Source organism: Cherax quadricarinatus, chromosome 72 (genome assembly GCF_038502225.1).
Source record: "Cherax quadricarinatus isolate ZL_2023a chromosome 72, ASM3850222v1, whole genome shotgun sequence".
Taxonomy (NCBI): domain Eukaryota; kingdom Metazoa; phylum Arthropoda; class Malacostraca; order Decapoda; family Parastacidae; genus Cherax; species Cherax quadricarinatus.
In genome coordinates this window covers 13344765-13365829 of record NC_091363.1, presented here as the reverse complement: position 1 = coordinate 13365829, position 21065 = coordinate 13344765, and the positions used below count along the sequence as shown (strand labels likewise).

General features: G+C 35.9%; 1 protein-coding gene across 7 annotated transcripts in view; it reads right to left on the bottom strand.

Annotated features, from left to right (window-relative positions):
- Positions 1-21065, bottom strand: part of Lrch (Leucine-rich-repeats and calponin homology domain protein) — a 384944-nt gene that overhangs the window by 101664 nt on the left and 262215 nt on the right. For 6 of the 7 annotated variants that reach the window (XM_053794995.2, XM_053794998.2, XM_053794997.2 and 3 more), the window contains exons 5-9: positions 16511-16653; positions 8867-8972; positions 7877-8164; positions 6312-6382; positions 1705-1914 (exon numbers count right to left, since the gene is read on the bottom strand). In XM_053794995.2, the coding sequence (XP_053650970.2) occupies positions 1705-1914; positions 6312-6382; positions 7877-8164; positions 8867-8972; positions 16511-16653 (818 nt within the window). The remainder of the gene's footprint in view (positions 1-1704; positions 1915-6311; positions 6383-7876; positions 8165-8866; positions 8973-16510; positions 16654-21065) is intronic. The other variant, XM_053794996.2, reaches the window with a different exon arrangement.

Sequence of the window (21065 nt, the reverse complement as noted above, 5' to 3'; positions counted from 1 at the left end):
GGCAACAATGTCTTTACTGTTTATTATGGACTATTTTTAAATTATTTTTAATTGTGTAAAATTGGCCAAATTACCAACTTCTGTGCACTTTATAGGGTAGTTAAAATAGTTGAACAGGTGATTTCTTATATTCAACTGATAGAATGGAAGGCATACTAGCAAAATAGTTAAAAATATGGTTGACTAGAATAATGGAATTGGCTTTAAACTTAGATTATCACCTAACCAAAGTCCAGGTCTGCATTGTTATAAGAATTCTACAAATTTACTTCAAACCATATACATAATAAGTGGGAATAAATAAGCCATAACCTTACTCTATACTGAGAAGATATGAATAACATGAATTTAACAAGCACCTCGAGAGAATGAGTCGAGTAGCAATTTAATCCCAATCGAGATCTATACCAAAAAGGAGGTGATATACACTTAGTCTATATGTGGAGAAAATAAATCGATTAACTCCTTGAATGTTTCAACCTCTTTCAGTAAGGTGAAATATGAAATGTAGATTTATAAATTGTCTGGAAAACTGACAGGAGGAATTATCTCCTACGTATCATTGTCAATGAGAACTAAATAATGAAGAGAATACAAATGAAAGAGTATAGACGAAGGCCGCAGGACGGTTTGAACACACTTCAGACAGACTTAAAAAAAATTAATAAATGGATACCAGAAATCAACAACAAAAGCAAAGTTATAAAGCTGGGAAAAAGGTAAAACAAGACCAAAAACCAAGTACAATTTGAAAAAAGGTCATGAACACAGTTAAATAAGAAACCTAGGAATAATCATTACTTAAACTGTATTCACTGAACTGCATGTATACAACAACTTTAGCACTACAAGCTAAACTAAAAAATATACAAGTGAGGCATTCAGAAATCAAAAAGAGCTTAAGTATGCAATGCTGATGTGGAACAATCACCTAGTAAAACCAAGGCAAAATCTGAGAGTGCAAAGAAGTGCATCAAGACTGGTACCTCAAATGAGAGGAATGAGACAAATATAGAATGCAAAAATTACATACAAAATACAATAGGACACAGGAAGGGAAGAAATGGACTGACTCTTTATGAGGTATGCAACAAGAATAAGGTAGCATGCTTGAAAATTACATGACCAAATGAGCTACAAGGAAATCAAGAAACATTTTCAATGTAAGAATGGTGAAGTAAAATGAGCTCAGCAATGACACAACAGACACAGACTATATACTGGGGTTTTAAATTACAAATAACAGGGCTTAATCATGTCAGATGGCAAAAATGTTAAAAAGGCCAAACCACAAGTCAAGAGTTCACTGCACCTTAAACTTAAACAAGCAATTACAAGGTATACACATTCATTCATCCTGATCTGACCTGGCCAGCTTTGATGCACACCAGAACATACCATTTTTTGTTTTAATATCCCATAGATTTTTTTTGTGTCTTACTGCAATTTTCTTTTTTTAAATCAAAAGGTCAAAGTCTCAAAGTTGTTAGATAATTAATATACTCTATATCTACTTCCAATAAGCAAAAAAACATTAAAAATCAATGTACTGTAACGTAAAAATTCCTTCTGATTATAGCCACCAACAAGATAGCCACCATACTAGTTGGCAAATCCTATCTCTCTTCCTCTCTCCATAACTAGACTTAGTAAGGAACTCAAGGAGCCCTGGATGAGGCAGTGAAGCAAGGCTGGGACACCAACCTGTAGGTGGGGACGTGAGCGTGGGAATTTTGGGAGGGGTAGTTGGGAGGAATGTAGCCCCCTCCAGGATCAGGGTTATGGGGAAGGGGGGGTTCTGGGGGGTGGCGAAGGGTGATGACCCCGTTGCTGCTGCTGCTGTGGTTGCTGTTGCTGCTGTTGCTGCTGCTGCTGTGGCTGCTGCTCCCAACATTCCAAATAGCACCACTGTTGCTGAAACACAACCGATGGCCACACAATCAGCATGCACCCATGCACACACGCACACCTTGTGTTTTACCAATTGACTAACTCATCCAGGGATGGATTTGGGATTGAACATTAAAGAATTTTACCAATGTATTGTAAAATAATAAATAAATACAAAAAAACTCAAGGCATCTAAAAATAATTCCAATGACTAAATTAAGCACACTATTCTAAAATCCAAAAATAAGCTTTTTTTTTTTTCAAATAAAAACACAAACACTGTAATGACAGTAAATGCATGAAGGTGATCTAAACTCCTGGGAAACTCTGTGTATGCTATGACATTAATGTGCTGACTCGGAATCTTACACTTAATAGTTATAGGGAAGAAACATGCTTCTCTCAGACAAACAGGACAAGACTTGTACATGCTCATTTTTAACATGCAGTATTTAATTGATCTCCAGAGCTCTGTTGATGTTCTACTGCTTTGCTATGTACATAGCAACTAATCCAAATTTTTTAAAAAATTTACAATATAATTTTTATTCCAAAAAATCATGTGATGTTATGAGGTATGTCTCCCTTCACACACAATATTGATTTCACATTTTTTATCTCATACAGTAAACCCTTATACAATGGTTATTTCTAATCTGTTTATCATTAAATATGATTCATTGTTTGATACTTGTAATGTCTACATCATGGCACTTTCTTGGCAGAGTACTGTTGAGTTAGGGAAAAAATAAAAGAAATTTTAATTGTGCTCACTACTCTAGGAAACTGGCCAGGACAGTTCACATGTCGCGTAGTACTGTCCAAGTACCAACACCCCAACAACCCGCATCTTAGGTAAAGCTGTGCCACTATTTATCTTCTCTCATTTTCCATGTGTTTACCAAGCTCTTTCTGAACTCTGCATACATCATCATCATTGCCTATTAACCCTAACTGTAAATGAATCAACCATTCATACAATTAGGAAGAGAGGGTAATCTATGGAAGTAAGGATTTATAAAAACAGCTATGGCTCATGTTAGTGAACTAAGGTGAGCCATATTCAAGAAAAAAGAAAAACATTTTTCTATAATGCTTGTCAATAGGTTAACTTTCAAGGCAGTGTCAATTTAATATTGGTTGGTTTCAAAATTTTAAGAAGTGCAACAAACTTCAAAATAATAATTTTTGTAGTGTGCAACTAGTGACCATGCAGTTACTTAGAGACCCTGCTGAGTTTTCTGGTGACAATCACAACCCTGGCCAAGTCCTCAATGTCCTTGAATTAGAGTAATTCTAAAAGTAGATGCCATAAAGAATCTACATCAACAAGTACAAGGAGGTTATAGTTATATTCAAAGCCACCAAAGAGAGAGACTTTGCTCCTCTACACCAACTCATTAGCAGATTATATGCACAACCTATGCTGGTGCACTGTTTTAAAAGGTAATGAGAAAGATTTTTTAAATTGTCCTCTGGCAGTCTAACAAGAAGGCAGGGATGACAGTGCTCTCTGTTCAATGATTGGTTCACAGACTGCTTTATTTCATAACAGACACATTTCTGACACAATCTTGTACTGAATGTTCCTGTGATGTGATGTTACAGGAAGGCAGCCCACATGTAAAGGTCATGTTTACTAGATCCCAAATGACTTCTGAAACTTAATCCTTAGATCAAAATGGTTTTGAAGACCAAAGTGCCACTACATCAACAAAACTATGAAGAAGTTGATCAAGGATTTGAGCAAAAACAGAATGTGACCTATTATTCATCATCACCAGCTCAAATATAAATGTAAATTTAGCACACAATAAAATGAGCCAAGATACTATAAATGCAGTGTGAGGGAACCATGGAGTGCTGTGTTCTATATCTTTCAAGGTTTTCCCTACACTCAGGCATCAAGTGAATGTGATTAAAATAATAAGCAAAGAGTTTAGACACTGAGGGCTTCAAGAACATGCCAGATATAGAAAAAGTGTTAAATGAGACCACAGACCCAAATGAGAAAAAAATACAGATGATGATCTAAGTGGAAGAGGAAATAAAGCAGGAAGAGGAGAAACAACTCACACCACCAATCCTAAAAGAATGTTTGCTTGGTGCTGAAAAGAATGTTCAGAAGTGTTTTCTTTACAGTACCTGTCAACTATGTTAATACAAACAGATTGCAACATGAGATGCATATGAACAGTCAAGCTAACCATACCCTGGCCGGGATTGAACCCGCGGTCAGAGAATCTCAAAACTACAGACCGTCGCGTTAGCCACTAGACCAGCTAGCCACAATAAGATTCGTCCAACTAGGACGGTCTGGAGTTTCGAGACTCTCTGACCGCAGGTTCAATCCCAGCCGGGGTATGGTTTGTTTGCAATCGTGTCATTACGATTTCGTAAGTCATGTTAACAGTCAAGCTATTTACTGAAGGAAAAGTTTTGTCATTGGTGGCTGTTTCATCCTAATTAGGCAAAATACCTCCTTTCAGTAAATGTCTTACCTGTGTATATTGTCTTACTCCATGAACTGATCTACAGATCAATGCAAGATATTAGTGCAGAGACATGACAAAAACACTAACCCATCACAACAACTGCCAACATCTAAAGTCACTTCAACATCATCCATATACTCACAACAGTATTTCACCTCAGCCTAATAATTTTGCAACTGTCTACAAGCAGTTCAGGTTGCCAGAATGTGTCAAGAAAAAACACTATTATTTTGTAAACCAGGAACCTAACCTTATTTTTTCCATAAGGTCTTCAAGTAAGTATAGCAATGTTTATTTTTTTTAGTATTATATATGGTGGTTGTCAAGATGGTAGCTACTGTGTTGCACAAGGGTTTACTGTATTTAAAACAACATACACAGCAATATCACCTATAATTTTTAAAATGGCAAGCTCAACGTTTTACAACTCGATCACTTTTAGACTTAATATAATTAATGGTGGCAGCGAAAAATTATACAAAGGCAGACAACATAATTTTATCAGGCAAGAAAAAATTTAGATATAAAACTACAGCTAAACGTTAAAAAATTATGCCGATTTTTCATATATACATGAGAAGATAATCTTATTTTGAATCAACTGCATGTGCCACATGTTGATGTTCTACTATCTGTGCATGGCATCCTATCAACTGATAAGTAAGAAATGTATACTCTTCTTTAAACTCTGAATAGTGGAAATAATCCAAAATACACCATATACAGTACAAGGTACCTGCTGTGCAGAAAGAATTGAAGTGCTCATAATACACAAGTGAATGTTTGCCTGTTGCAGCACTGTGCTGTGCAAGATGTTGTGCAAATGCTCCTCAGACACAAGGAAGTAGTGTCATAAATGCACAGTACTCAACAACCAATTTAATAGTAAAAAATAACACAAACAGCTGTAGTAACTACAAATAAAATTTATAAAAAATACATATATAATCAGTCTCTTTAAAATTTTTGCTATATTTCTAAGAGTTAAATTGCTTGAGACTACTACTTATATTTACATCAAGATAGTTTGAGCCAAAATTACTGGTCACTTCAATGCACCAAAAGTAGTAGGTTGTACATTTTTTATAATAGTAAACTAGCAGATCAATATTATAATTCACTTCTAGTACATATAGAAGACAAGACAAGTGAAGAGAGAGAGAATAATGTGGAGAAGCATAGACATGCAAGACAACACCATACTGTACAGTAGTCAATAACTGTAAACAGATCACCATGGATTTTGCCTAGCATAATTAATATACAGTACTCTTTTTATGGCATACATATGCATCTGCTTCCAAATGAACAAACAATCCATATAAATAATTTGGCATTAAACACTTATGAATTTACAAGATTAAGATAACCATGCTGTTAAGCAATAACACTAAGACACAAAGCCGAAAGCAAACTGATATAAAAGAGGCATGCTGAGTTAGCATAGGGGTAGCAGAGGTTTCAGTGCAGAGCTGGCAAGAGCATGCTCAACAAGGAGTTAATAAATTCTTGGCTAAACATCAATACAACATTTACCTGTTTTATGCAAATAACATACATTTTTCTTGTCCTGTTCATCCCTTTATTTCCATATGCCTCAAATGAAAATGAGCAACACATAAAAAGTATTGTATATCAACATGAAGTCAATTTTAACTGTGCTTGAGTTAGGGCATATGTGCAAGTCTTGTGTATGGCAATTTCCTATGTAATGATCCTTGTAACAGGTTCTCATTTTATACTTTATTCGTGCATGTTTGTCTGTACAGTAGTTAAATGATTTAAGTATGAAACAGAATCTGTTATTAGGATGAATGCATAGGAAATTAGCTTATGTTTCACTGCCACAGAACAGGAATTACTGGTTCAGTATCTGTAACTCATGCTGTGTCATTTTCCCACAAAACAGAAACAAATAATACTCACTTTTGGCATTCTTTAACAGATGAATGGTCATTCACATAAACATTCTCATAGTCCTGTCTCATTTTCAGGGCCTGAAACACAAATAACAAAATAACAACACTTCAGAAAAATACTTATATCATACAGGAGCTCATATGAATTAATTTCTGATTACTCAAATCTCAAAACTACCAAAAAATACTGCATTCTAAACAGCAATGAGTTTCTCTAAATTTTAGCAGTGTACTTATTAGTACATAAAACTGATAATGTGGCCGCAACATCTTAACTTTTAACACCTCAAAAGTTAAACCACTTTTGTTTAAACATTTCAAGTGACTCCATTCTCTACGGTCCCAGTTAATTAAATTTATCAGAGTCAAGCCGTCAAAACCCATTAACAATAATACACTTTTTGTAACAGTTTGAATAAAGTTACAGTTGAAACTTAAAAAATAAAGCACATTCTTGTACTGAATGTTACTTATCTTTTATTTCTTACCAATCAAATAAAAGACACGAACAAAATATAGGGTATTTTCATGCTAAATAACATGCAAGAAAAGGTAGCCTAATGCAGGAAATTGAAAGCAGCAACAAAACAGTATGGAACAAGACTTACAAAATCGTAATAACACAACCGCAAACAAACCACAGTATGGGTGAGGTTAGAACCCACGGTCAGCGAGTTGTAAAACTCCAGGCCAGTGCATAAGCCACTGGGACAACTGGCCCAGTGGCTTATGCACTTGCGTGGAGTTCTAACCCCACCCGTACCATGGTTATTATGGAACAAAAGTGGGATTTTTGATGAATTGTTATACAGGAAGTCCCTACCAAAGTAAAAAATTAGGTAAGAAAATCCTACAAGAAATGATTAATTCGCTCAGTGAATACCTCACATTACTTGACTCGCTGACCTGACGAAGGCATGTACCTCTTGCAACTAGGCTTGCCAGTCTAGAATTGTAGACTCCCTTCCTACCATTTGTTTTAAAACAGATAGTAGCCTATGTAAAAGGCTACAATTGGGATGTTGCTTTATCTTACCCAAGTTTACGATTAGTTTACATTTGACCTCATATATAGGAGCTCCAAAAGGCCAAAGCTGATGTCTCAGAGGAGGAAGATACATGCATGAACTATCTGGGAGGAAGGGAGGGGTAAGTGACACCTCATCACACTGTTTACTCACACTCCCAAGAATTTGCTCTCTCCAACTTAATATGAAGCATTTCATATATACATACTGTAACTGGATATTTCTCGGGTAATTTTTCTTTTTAATTTATGCTTCATACAATTTTTTTCAAATATAGCTAAATTTACATCACAGAAATCTACTGTACTTGAAAATGTAATTAGTTTTATAAAAATTAACCTCACAAATTATTTTTGGGAATGAACCCCTTCATTTACTAGAGACAACCTGTGCTTGTACATGACTTTAATTCTGCTATGAGATGTTAATCACAAAGATAAAAATAAGGAGAAATAATTCTCAAGCTATTTTTAAAAATACAGTATGATCAAGACTACATAGGGCCAAATCGTGAAATCCTGAGCTTTGAAATGCAGCACATTACCTTATTGAATTCATCTTCTAAGTTGAATCCATCGCCTGGACTAAGTGTGCTTGGTGTTGACAAACCACTGGTTGTATGCTCTCCAAGTGGCTGTGTACTATAACCTGAGCCATTCATTCCCTGCCCCATATTAGTTTGAGAGCCATTTACCCCTGGACTAATGCTCCCATTAGGAATACTGTTGACTGGTCGAGATGAAGGGCCACTACGACCCCGTTCTTGTCTTTGTTCCTTGGTACATGCAGCAGCCCTAACAGCCAGTTTACGTGGGTCTTCATATTCCAAGCTCTAAACACAAAACAAAAAATTTTGATACACAGTGTTCTCATTATTGAAACCATTTTCAATGTAAGCAATTACCATATTTTCCAGCAAATAAGATATGCTTTTTCTCCCCAAGAGTCTCAGAAAATCACCCTGCATCTTATATGCTCATGGTCAGGAATGAGAGTAAGATTTGGGTTACTAGTAAGTGGTGGTTTCAGTGCTGATATACTAATAAACTAAACTTCAAATGCTCCTTCTTTCTACAAAAGTGTTTCCCATATTACTTCAGTGATTAGTAACTATTACAACTTATAATTTACATATTACCAAATGTAATAAGTAAACAACTTCTACATTTGTAAATAATTGTAGAGTAGCTATCTGTTAACAACAGGTAGATATGTTTGTTTAGGTGGTTGGTGGCGGCGGAGTAGACACGTTGCACAAGGTCCCACCTCTTTCATCTATGCTGTGCGCATAAGAGCCAGCCACTGACTCACTCTCATGTTGAAGCAAGTACTGGATTTTTTTTTTAGTTTTCCTAGAATATGCCTGTCAAAACTGGAGTGTGTCTTATATGCTCATTCATCTTATATGCCAGAAAATACAATACCTGTATCAATATTTTGTGAGATACATGTAACAAATTTTCCAAATTTATCTTGCAAAGGAATAAGAAAACTTACACTTGAGAAGATATTTATAACTGTACTGGATACTCACCTCTTGACTTTCCTTTGACCATCTCTGGTCAACACTTTCACAAGTACTATACCCACTGTCCATCGTACTACGCTTGTGTCGGGGATCGAAGAACCCGTTCACAAACCTAGAACAAAGAAAAAGTACAACTCAAAAACTGTGAGAATTATTCATTACTTTAACACAAACCACATTTTTGTAATACTACAAGTACAAAATTATTATGAATTACACATATCTCATTAATATATCCAAACTGATCTGGATAAAAAATACTTAGGCAAAGAAACAGGTGAAGTCTGATAGTGCTTCACCTGCATTCCTTATCCCTCATTTATTCATAAAGCTACACATATAACTGTTACTCCAACAACTTTCTCTTAACGTTAGGTATCGAATTTTTAAAAATTCCTTAATTATTAAGGAAAAGAACAATCATGTTGAGAAAATGCCTCAATTTTCAGTTATGGGAAAGACAACAGATAATGGGATATCCCTGCAAATAGACTAAGGCAAAAATGTAGGGCAATAGGAATGTCTGCCAAATAGTTGTCAGGTACAAAAAACCTCTTGAAAGTGCACTGTATTAAAATGAAGATTAAATACAAAAGCTTGATCCTCCATCCACTAATTGGGATGCAGATATGATACCCTTTGTACCTTCCTCAGTGGCCCTTAAAAATGAAGAGCAACAGGCCAGTTGTCCTCAGTGATTATTTAACAGGCAGCTAAATAATCACTTTAATGGGCAGATAGGAAGATGGGGGTAATTTCTACATCTCATTTTCAATTCACTTTTAGCACAAATTCTATATTACATCACTGCAGTATGTAAATTATAAAATTACCAGTTTATTACAGAAATGCATAAAGATTTAATTAATAATGTTTGTTTAGAATATATTTAAACTCACATGGCTGGAAATTTATCCTGTATTTATACTACATATTAGTATTCATAAATGCTCAGCTTAAAAAAAAAAAAAGAGAGAATTCATTAGCAAAAATATAAGACTAATAATCATTAAGTATGAAATAAGGTGCATAGACAAGAGAGTAAACTAAAAAGTACATATTAGTTTTCCCATTCCAGGCTAAAATTTTGCCATTTTAAGGTCAACAACAGCAGCCTCACAATACGTTCAAATATTTTTTACATAAAAACATTTCTGTTAAATCTCAAATAACCAGAAAGTCTACATCCACAGCGTCAAAGTTTATGTAATGTGGCTTCAAAAATAAAAGTCGCAATATTGTGGCTGGAACAAATCACAACTAACCCACAATTTAGTGAGGAAACTTTAGGCAACTTGTATTCTAACTTATTCCTCACCTGACTTGTCTTTAGGTACTTTTCACATTTAATTAATCAGCTGACTTGATAATGGCCCAAGACTGACTGAAACATTGCCTTGAGTTCCTTCTCCAAACTTTGGGTTAGCTGTGAGTAGCTTGAAAACAGCTGAACAACTTGAAGTTGCTGTTGCTTTGTACAAGGCCTTCCAGAATTAATTGTTAAAGCGCTTTACCGAGTTAGCTGTTGCTATATACACACACGCACACACACATCATGCCTCACAACTTACATAGGCTACAAGTACTACAACTACCACGGCCACCACACAATGCAGGAGAGGTAGCGACCACCCCACGTTGGCTAGAGTAGAATCCAGAGCATCTAAATTTTCCTTGTTGACCTCTGACGGAGATTCCTCGACTTCCCTAAAAATTGAGGTATAAAAGATGTCTATTTCCAAAGTATTTATTTATGTTGCCTTATGTATGTGGCTGTTTCACCTTTACCTTTGACAATTTTCTACTTGATGTTCAGCTTTATACATTACCAATTAAGAATGTATAACACACAAAAATTAAAGACATATGGTCTGTTAAGTTTTAATATCCCTAAGTGCCACTCTTCTTTCAATCGCAGATAAAATGTTTTCCTGAGATGAATTAAGGTTTCAAATGTTAGATTATTTAACAGTACTAGGTTTCATATGCTCAGGTTATAATAATGAAAACTAATAAAGGATGGTAATCCACTAAATCCCACAAAACTGGAATCAGACAACTATTATACTATATTTGGCAGTGATTTACCATAAAACTATGCAAAGCTTTAATGCTTGAAGATACTGTTCATAATAACTACAGTAAAACCTCTAATTAACAGACTGCCATTTAATAGATTTCAATTATTATGGACAAAAACAATAGCCTGACATACAATGGAATCATCAGATAAAATTTAAAAAAGTTTGTTATTACGGATTTTATCCATAACAAAAATGCCTGGTTGTCTTCTGAATCATTAGACTAAGTCCAATGATTCTTACACTTGTGTCCACATCCCAAATCTGTCTATTTTCATTGTTCCTCGAGTCACAGGCACCCATGCCAGTTTATTGTCTGTGCTCCTTCACACATACACTCATCACTTAGTCTCCAATTTTCCCAGGATGCAATGTTTTCTGACTTTATCAACATATTAACTAATCACAGTTAACACTGGCTTCTAAAGCAGGGAGTAGTGCTAAGAGGAAATGTGTGGCTCTCAGTGTTAAGCAGAAACTAGAACTAATCAGGAAGGTTAAGGGTAGTGCCCTAGTGGTATGTGTTAAGAAACAAACCATTCACATCTTATCTCTCCACCACAAAAACATTAATAAAATTACTGTATACTATATACTATAAAATTACTATAGAGAACAGTACTGTACATGTACAGTACTGTACTTTTATTTTTTTTTATTTACAATACAGGTACTACTGTATTATACAGTGCTATACAGATACAGTACTGTATTTACAATGCAGTACTGTACTGTATCTGTAAAGTATTGTAATGTTTTACAGATTACAATACCTGTATTTATAGCGTCCAGTAGTCTACTGGATCAGTGGACCAAGTCTGCTGAATCAGAATTTTCTGTTTCTCACAATCACAGGAAATTAATTTCATAATTCAGACTACAGACAATAACATATTAGTCCATTAATTAGAGGGTTCACTGTACCATACTGTACTGTACTGCTAACACCAACACACAAACTAAAACAACTATTACTACATAATTTGTGCTTTAAGCTAACTATTTTCTCTATTTGTGGGACTAAACAGACTACAGTATAAATATAGTATATAGAAAGTTCTTGAGTTTCAGTATCTTATTGCTATACAACGGCCATTGTGGAAAACCATAAATTAGGACAATATACAGTAGTATGAGGACAATATACAGTAGTATGAGGACAATATACAGTAGTATGATCACAAATTATCTTGATGGATAATGCATATACAGTGGAACCTCAAGTTTCGTCAGTAATCCGTTCCAGAAGCTCGGCTGAAACTCAAACTGTTCGAAAGTCAAAGCAATATTTCCCATAAGAAATAATGTAAATCCAATTAATCCATTCAAGACACCCAAAAATACTCGCAAAAATTTAATTTTTTAAAGAATAAATATAGTTTTACATACAGAAAACAATGAGAAATAAATGTAAATAAATATAAACATTACATACCTTTACTGACGACTCTTGATGGCTTATGGAAGAAGAAGAGTTTGTTTGGAGACAGGACAAGATACTCCTTCAATATGATGTTAATATCAACTCTACTGCTTATTTATCTATCACAATTGATCTAATATGACATAATAAACAATATTAATAACATAGAAACATGATATATACTTCAGAATGAATAAAATATGTCATTACGTATGTCACAAGTGGTGGCGGTGGTGGTGGTGCTGGGTTATCAGGGCCATTGGCAGCATAAGCAATATAGTGGTAGTGGCAGCGGCAGTGTTGTCAGTGGCCCTATATACCTCCAATAACACTGGAGGAGTTAGTTTCGTGTCCTTTTTCTATCGCTTAATTCCTCAACTTACTTGCTACACTGTTAAGGCTGGCGCTATTGCCTTTATCGACTCCTGCTGCTTTAGTATCATACATATCGTAGAATCACTAAAGAAGGCACATTCTCCCCTCTCTCTTCCTCCTCCACTTTCATACTTTGCTACAATTTCTTTCTTCAATTCTATTGTTTCTCTCACTTTCTTTACCAAAGGGCTGGCACTAGGAAGTTTCTTTGGGCCCATGGTTAATTATGTAGCAGTCGCACTTAATCAACAAGCACAAAAAACAATGGATTATTGTGAAATGTTTGGATGATAGTGCAGGGTAATGTTCACTCGAGAAGAAACAAAGCCAGACTGACTCAACGCATGCGTGGGATGCTTTGTGTGGGCGCAGGCAGGTGGACAGGTCTGGTACGGTAACTGAAACTCAATGTACTTTTCAAAACTCAAGACAAAAATTAGCCCAAAAAAGTGACCGAAACTCAAAACTGCCAAAACAGGGGGTGGCCGAAACTCTAGGTTCCACTGTACCAAGAAGTGGTAATTTCGAGGACACTTTCAGCAGAGTAAAACTTTTATCATGCGCTGTTTTACCCACAACGAAGCTTAATCAAATACAGGGTATTGTATTTGATAGAACCCCACTATGGGTGAAATGTCATACAGTAAAGCTTTTTTCCTGCTTAAAGTGTCTTGGACATTACACAAATTTTCACAATACAATTAGTAGTAACAGTGCTGCAACAATTCCAACTTAAAACAAAATGCTATATATAAAACCTAGTTTATGTTATTTATACAGTATATAGACAGTTCAAATAGAGAGAAGCCACCAAGCTTGGCAATATTTATCTTGCTAAACACTACCGTCTTCACTGTATCAAAAACGGCATTACATTTAGCAGAAAACACTCTACATCATTACAGTGAAGCGTGTATAGTTTTAGTGGCTTACACTGTTAAAAAAAGCATTTGCTATATAGCAGCCAACTTTTTTCCTACTCATGGAAGAATTAATACACAAGTACAAACATTAGAGATGGTTAGAATAACACAAAGAGAGGTAGAGGACTTCAACATTTCAGGTATAGTATTACCCTGCAACACTAGAAATCCTTGTTGAACAATTCAAATTACTTAACTAAAAAAAATAATTTCATGTTCTCTTATTTATAGAGTATTATAGAATTTCATGTTCTCTTATTTATAGAGTATTATAGAATTTCATGTTCTCTTATTTATAGAGTATTATAGAATTTCATGTTCTCTTATTTATACAGTATTATAGAATTTCATGTTCTCTTATTTATACAGTATTATAGAATTTCATGTTCTCTTATTTATACAGTATTATAGAATTTCATGTTCTCTTATTTATACAGTATTATAGAATTTCATGTTCTCTTATTTATACAGTATTATAGAATTTCATGTTCTCTTATTTATACAGTATTATAGAATTTCATGTTCTCTTATTTATACAGTATTTTGCCCAAACATATATGAAATGCAGGATAAGATGCTTTGGAATTTGAGAAACATTAGAATTAGTCAGTCGTTCACTACTCCATACATTAAAAGGGCTACACTCTCACACTCACAAGACAACAAGCTTCCCTTTAAAAGAACCCAGTACAGTAGTTTAAAATCTCTCAAACATTGTCCAACCAGTTAAAAATATACAATTCACACACATACATTTACTGTGTATGTAAAAAGGTGGTAATAATGATTATTAATCTATCAGTAAATTTACACCAACATCACAATATATAGTACAGAGATGTTAAATTCCTCAAACATCTTTTTTTTTCTAATAATTTTTTCCTGTATTGATGTTGTTTTATCATATATTTATGTACTTGATATTCTATTATTGCAAAATTTAATTAATGTCTTAGTGAAATTCCCCATTCAGATTTTTTTTTTTTACAAGTAAGCCGCCTCCCACCGAGGCAGGATGACCCAAAAAGAAAGAAAATCTCCAAAAAGAAAATACTTTCATCATCATTCAACACTTTCACCTCACTCACACACACTCACTGTTTTTGCAGAGGTGCTCAGAATACAACAATTTAGAAGTATATACGTATAAAGATACACAACATATCCCTCCAAACTGTCAATATCCCAAACCCCTCCTTTAAAGTGCAGGCATTGTACTTCCCATTTCCAGGACTCAAGTCTGGCTATATAAAATAACTGGTTTCCCTAAATCCCTTCACTAAATATTACCCAGCTCACACTCTAACAGCTCGTCATGTCCCAAATACCATTCGTCTCCATTCACTCTTATCTAACACATTCACGCGTGCTTGCTGGAAGTCCTAACCCCTCGCCCACAAAACCTCCTTTACCCCCTCCCTCCAACCTTTTCGAGGATGACCCCTATCCCGCCTTCCTTCCCCTAGAGATTTATACGCTCTCTATGTCATTCAACTTTGATCCATTCTCTCTAAATGACCAAACCACCTCAATAACCCCTCTTCAGCCCTCTGACTAATACTTTTATTAACTCCACACCTTCTCCTAATTTCCACACTCCGAATCTTCTGCATAATATTTACACTACACATTGCCCTTAGACAGGACATCTCCACTGCCTCCAACCGCCTCCTGGCTGCAGCCTATACAACCCAAGCGTCACACCCATATAAGAGTGTTGGTACTACTATACTTTCATACATTCCCTTCTTTGCCTCCATAGATAACATTTTTTTTGCCTCCACATATATCTCAATGCACCACTCACCTTTTTTCCTTCATCAATTCTATGATTAACCTCATCCTTCATAAATCCATCCGCTGACACGTCAACTCCCAAATATCTGAAAACATTCACTTCTTCCATACTCCTCCTCCCCAATTTGATATCCAATTTTTCTTTATCTAAATAATTTGATACCCTCATCACCTTACTCTTTTCTACATTCACTTTCAACTTTCTACCTCTACACACACACTCCCAAATTCGTCCACTAACCTTAGCAATTTTTCTTTAGAATCTCCCAAAAGCACAGTATCATCAGCAAAAAGTAGCTGTGGTCACTTCCCATTTTCTATTTAATTCCTCATAATTTAATCTCACCCCTCTCCCGAACACCCTAGCACTTACTTCTTTTACAACCCCATCTATAAATATATTAAACAACCATGGTGACATTACACATCCCTGTCTAAGACCTACTTTTACTAGGAAGTAGTCTACCTCTCTTCTACACACCCTAACCTGAGCTTCACTATCCTCATAAAAACTCTTTACAGCATTTAGTAACTTACCACCTATTCCACATGCTTGCAATATCTGCCATATTGCTCCCCTATCCACTCTATCATATGCCTTTTCTAAATCCATAAATGCAATAAAAACTTCCCTACCTTTATCTAAATACTGTTCACATATATGCTTCATTCAGGTATAAGTATAAATTTTTATGCAATTAAATACAAAATAATTTCCTACTTACCCAGTAAAATGTAAATGTTTAGGATTATCAATGTTATGAAAGGAATTTATCAGGTTGTTTGACTACCTGAGTATACGGGTATTTAATAATATTATACATGAGTGAAGCAAACTCAATAAATTAGATATAAAACTAAAAATTTATATATATCACACAAAATTATGACCAAACCTAACAACAAAAACAGTAAGTGTTGGGGTCAAAATACTTCAAAAATAACTACAGTATACATAAGCAGAAATCATAAAAACATACAAAAACTATATATCTGGTTAGTTATTGATAATAGTGTACATCCTGTTAGTAAAAGTACATATAAACCATACCTAAAATCTGTGCAAGAAGATGGTTTTCGTAACTGTAATTTTCGAAACTCAGCTTCAGTTGTCAAAATACCTCTCTTCTTATCCTCTTTTGCTGCTGCCATCTCTAACCATTTGAAAATATGAACTCGCCCTCTCATACAAAGCTGAAAATGAGAAAATAAAATGAATAAGAACAATCCAATCCCCTCAAAATGTATACAGTAGAACCCTTGTATCCACAGATTCAGGTTATCCACAGTTTACCATGGATCGAAAATAACCCTTAATTTTCCTTAATAACGACACCAAAGCACAGAAGTTGTGATGGTGCCAATTGCTGAAAGCCTAAGAGAGGTCATAAAGTGCTTCCCATCTGTGAAGCAGTGCTAATTCTCAACTAACTGTACGTAATTTATCAATTAAATTTTATCATGGGTATGTATGTAAACGAAAACTGACATATACAGGGTTCGCTACTATCGATGGTTTCAGGTATCCACAGTAGAGCTTGGAACGCATCACCCACGGATACAGGAGGGAATACTGTATTAGTATTATTAGTAGTAGTAGTTTGGAGGGATATGTTGTGTATCTTTATATGTGTATGCTTCTAAACTGTTGTATTCTGAGCACCTCTGCAAAAACAGTGATAATGTGTGAGTGTGGTGAAAGTGTTGAATGATGATGAAAGTATTTTCTTTTAGGGGATTTTCTTTCTTTTTTGGGTCACCCTGCCTTGGTGGGAGACAGCCGACTTGTTGGAAAAAAAAAAAAAAATAGTAGTAGTATATACAAATAACCAACACTTAGGACAGAGAAGCTTATGATGACATTTCAGTACACCTTGGACTACTTGCAAGTCATACAAATGCAAGAGCGAATGAGTGAGTGAGTGAGTGAGGGAGGTAGGTAGGTAGGTAGATGTATGTATATTCTTTCTTTCAACACACTGGCCGTATCCCACCGAGGCGGGGTGGCCCAGAAGGAAAAACGAAAGTTTCTCCTTTTACATTTAGTAATATATACAGCAGAAGAGGTTACCAGCCCCTTGCTTCTGGCATTTTAGTCGCCTCTTACAACGAGCATGGCTTACGGAGGAAGAATTCTGTTCCACTTCCCCATGGAGATAAGAGGAAAATAAACAAGAATAAGAACTAGAAAGAAAATAGAAAACCCAGAGGGGAGTGTATATATGTGCTTGTACATGTATGTGTAGTGTGACCTAAGTGTCAGCAGAATTAGCAAGACGTACCTGAAATCTTGCATGTTCAGAGACAGAAAAAAGGACACCAGCAATTCTACCATCATGTAAAACAATTAGAGGCTTTCATTTTAAACTCACTTGGCATGACGGTAGTACCTCCCTGGGCGGTTGCTGTCTACCAACCTACTACCTTGTGTATGTATGTATGTATGTATGGGATCATGACAGAAATGTTAAAAGCAGGGGGGGATGTAGTGTTCGAGTAGTTGGTACTTTTGTTTAATAAATGTATGAAAGAGGGGAAGGTACCTAGGGATTGGCGGAGAGCATGTATAGTCCCTTTATATAAAGGGAAAGGGGACGAAAGAGATTGTAAAAATTATAGAGGAATAAGTTTATTGAGTATACCAGGAAAAGTGGTTATAATTGAAAGAATTAGAGGTAAGACAGAATGCAGGATTGCGGATGAGCAAGGAGGTTTCAGAGTGGGTAGGGGATGTGTAGATCAAGTGTTTACATTGAAGCATATATGTGAAAAAGAAAGGTTGGTGTAGGTAGTAGGTTGGTAGACAGCAACCACCAAGGGAAGTACTACCGTCCTGCCAGATGACTGTGAAACAAAAACCTGTAACTGTTTTGCATGATGGTAGGATTGCTGGTTTCTTTTTCTGTCTCATAAACACGCTAGATAACAGGGATATCTTGCTACTCCTACTTACACTTTGGTCACACTTCACAGACACGCACATGCATACATATATACATACATGTAGGTTTTTCACCTTTTTCTAAATAGCTCATGTTCCTCTTTATTTCTTCTACTGTCCATGGGGAAGTGGAAAAGAATCTTTCCTCCGTAAGCCATGCGTGTCGTATGAGACGACTAAAATGCCGGGAGCAATGGGCTAGTAACCCCTTCTCCTGTAGACATTTACTAAAAAAGAGAAGAAGAAAAACTTTATAAAACTGGGATGCTTAAATGTGTGTGGATGTAGTGCGGATGACAAGAAACAGATGATTGCTGATGTTATGAATGAAAAGAAGTTGGATGTCCTGGCCCTAAGCGAAACAAAACTGAAGAAGGTAGGGGAGTTTCGGTGGGGGGAAATATATGGGATTAAATCTGGAGTATCTGAGAGAGTTAGAGCAAAGGAAGGGGTAGCAGTAATGTTGAATGATCAGTTATGGAAGGAGAAAAGAGAATATGAATGTGTAAATTCAAGAATTATGTGGATTAAAGTAAAGGTTGGATGCGAGAAGTGGGTCATAATAAGCGTGTATGCACTTGGACAAGAGAGGAATGCAGAGAGGAGAGAGATATTTTGGGAGATGTTAAGTGAATGTATAGGAGCCTTTGAACCAAGTGAGAGAGTAATTGTGGTAGGGGACCTGTATGCTAAAGTAGGAGAAACTTTTAGAGAGGGTGTGGTAGGTAAGTTTGGGGTGCCAGGTGTAAATGATAATGGGAGCCCTTTGATTGAACTTTGTATAGAAAGGGGTTTAGTTATAGGTAATACATATTTTAAGAAAAAGAGGATAAATAAGTATACAAGATATGATGTAGGGCGAAATGACAGTAGTTTGTTGGATTATGTATTGGTAGATAAAAGACTGTTGAGTAGACTTCAGGATGTACATGTTTATAGAGGGGCCACAGATGTATCAGATCACTTTCTAGTTGTAGCTACACTGAGAGTAAAAGGTAGATGGGATACAAGGAGAATAGAAGCATCAGGGAAGAGAGAGGTGAAGATTTATAAACTAAAAGAGGAAGCAGTTAGGGTAAGATATAAACAGCTATTGGAGGATAGAAGGGCTAATGAGAGCATAGGCAATGGGGTCAAAGAGGTATGGGGTAGGTTTAAAAATGTAGTGTTAGAGTGTTCAGCAGAAGTTTGTGGTTACAGGAAAGTGGGTGCGGGAGGGAAGAGGAGCGATTGTTGGAATGATGATGTGAAGAGAGTAGTAAGGGAGAAAAAGTTAGCATATGAGAAGTTTTTACAAAGTAGAAGTGATGCAAGGAGGGAAGAGTATATGGAGAAAAAGAGAGAGGTTAAGAGAGTGGTGAAGCAATGTAAAAAGAGAGCAAATGAGAGAGTGGGTGAGATGTTATCAACAAATTTTGTTGAAAATAAGAAAAAGTTTTGGAGTGAGATTAACAAGTTAAGAAAGCCTAGAGAACAAATGGATTTGTCAGTTAAAAATAGGAGAGGAGAGTTATTAAATGGAGAGTTAGAGGTATTGGGAAGATGGAGGGAATATTTTGAGGAACTGTTAAATGTTGATGAAGATAGGGAAGCTGTGATTTCGTGTATAGGGCAGGAGGAACAACATCTTGTAGGAGTGAGGAAGAGCCAGTTGTGAGTGTGGGGGAAGTTCGTGAGGCAGTAGGTAAAATGAAAGGGGGTAAGGCAGCCGGGATTGATGGGATAAAGATAGAAATGTTAAAAGCAGGTGGGGATATAGTTTTGGAGTGGTTGGTGCAATTATTTAATAAATGTATGGAAGGGCAAGGTACCTAGGGATTGGCAGAGAGCATGCATAGTTCCTTTGTATAAAGGCAAAGGGATAAAGAGAGTGCAAAAATTATAGGGGATAAGTCTGTTGAGTATACCTGGCAAAGTGTATGGTAGAGTTATTATTGAAAGAATTAAGAGTAAGGCGGAGAATAGTATAGCAGATGAACAAGGGGCTTTAGGAAAGGTAGGGGTGTGTGGACCAGGTGTTAACAGTGAAAATATAATGAACAGTATTTGATAAGGCTAAAGAGGTTTTTTGGGGTATTTATGGTTTTGGGAAAAAGGCGTATGACAGGGTGGATAGGGGCAAGGGGATGTTGCAGGTGGGGGTGGGAGGTAGGTTACTGGAGTGAAAGATTTTTACGGGGATAGTAGGCCGTTAAGTTGGGAAAAGGGAAAATTTTTTCCCCGAAAAAGTGGGCCTTGAAAAGGATGTGGATTCACGGGGGTTTTTTGTTTTAACCCTTTTGGGGTGCCCCCTGAATCTAGGCTTTACGTTCGGGGCCCGTGATCTAGCCATGACTCACTCACTCTGATAAACTGTGAGTGGAAATTTGGGCCTAGATAGAAAATACATCTATGGGGTATGGGGCCCCACAAAAACAGATCCTCAGCCCCTTTTTAAATGAGAAAAAAAAAATGAAACGTTTTTTCGATTAAAACACAACTTTCAGTTTTTTTTCGTATTTTTTTATAGTTGATTTGGATTTTTTGGTTTTTTGATAGAATGGAAGACATATTAAGAAATGAATAATTTTGATTGGTTTTAACTGAAATGCAAACTGACTCAAAATGCGAAATTTTAAAATTTTGCTGATACAAAGTAAAAAAATCCCGTCTAATAATCAGCTGG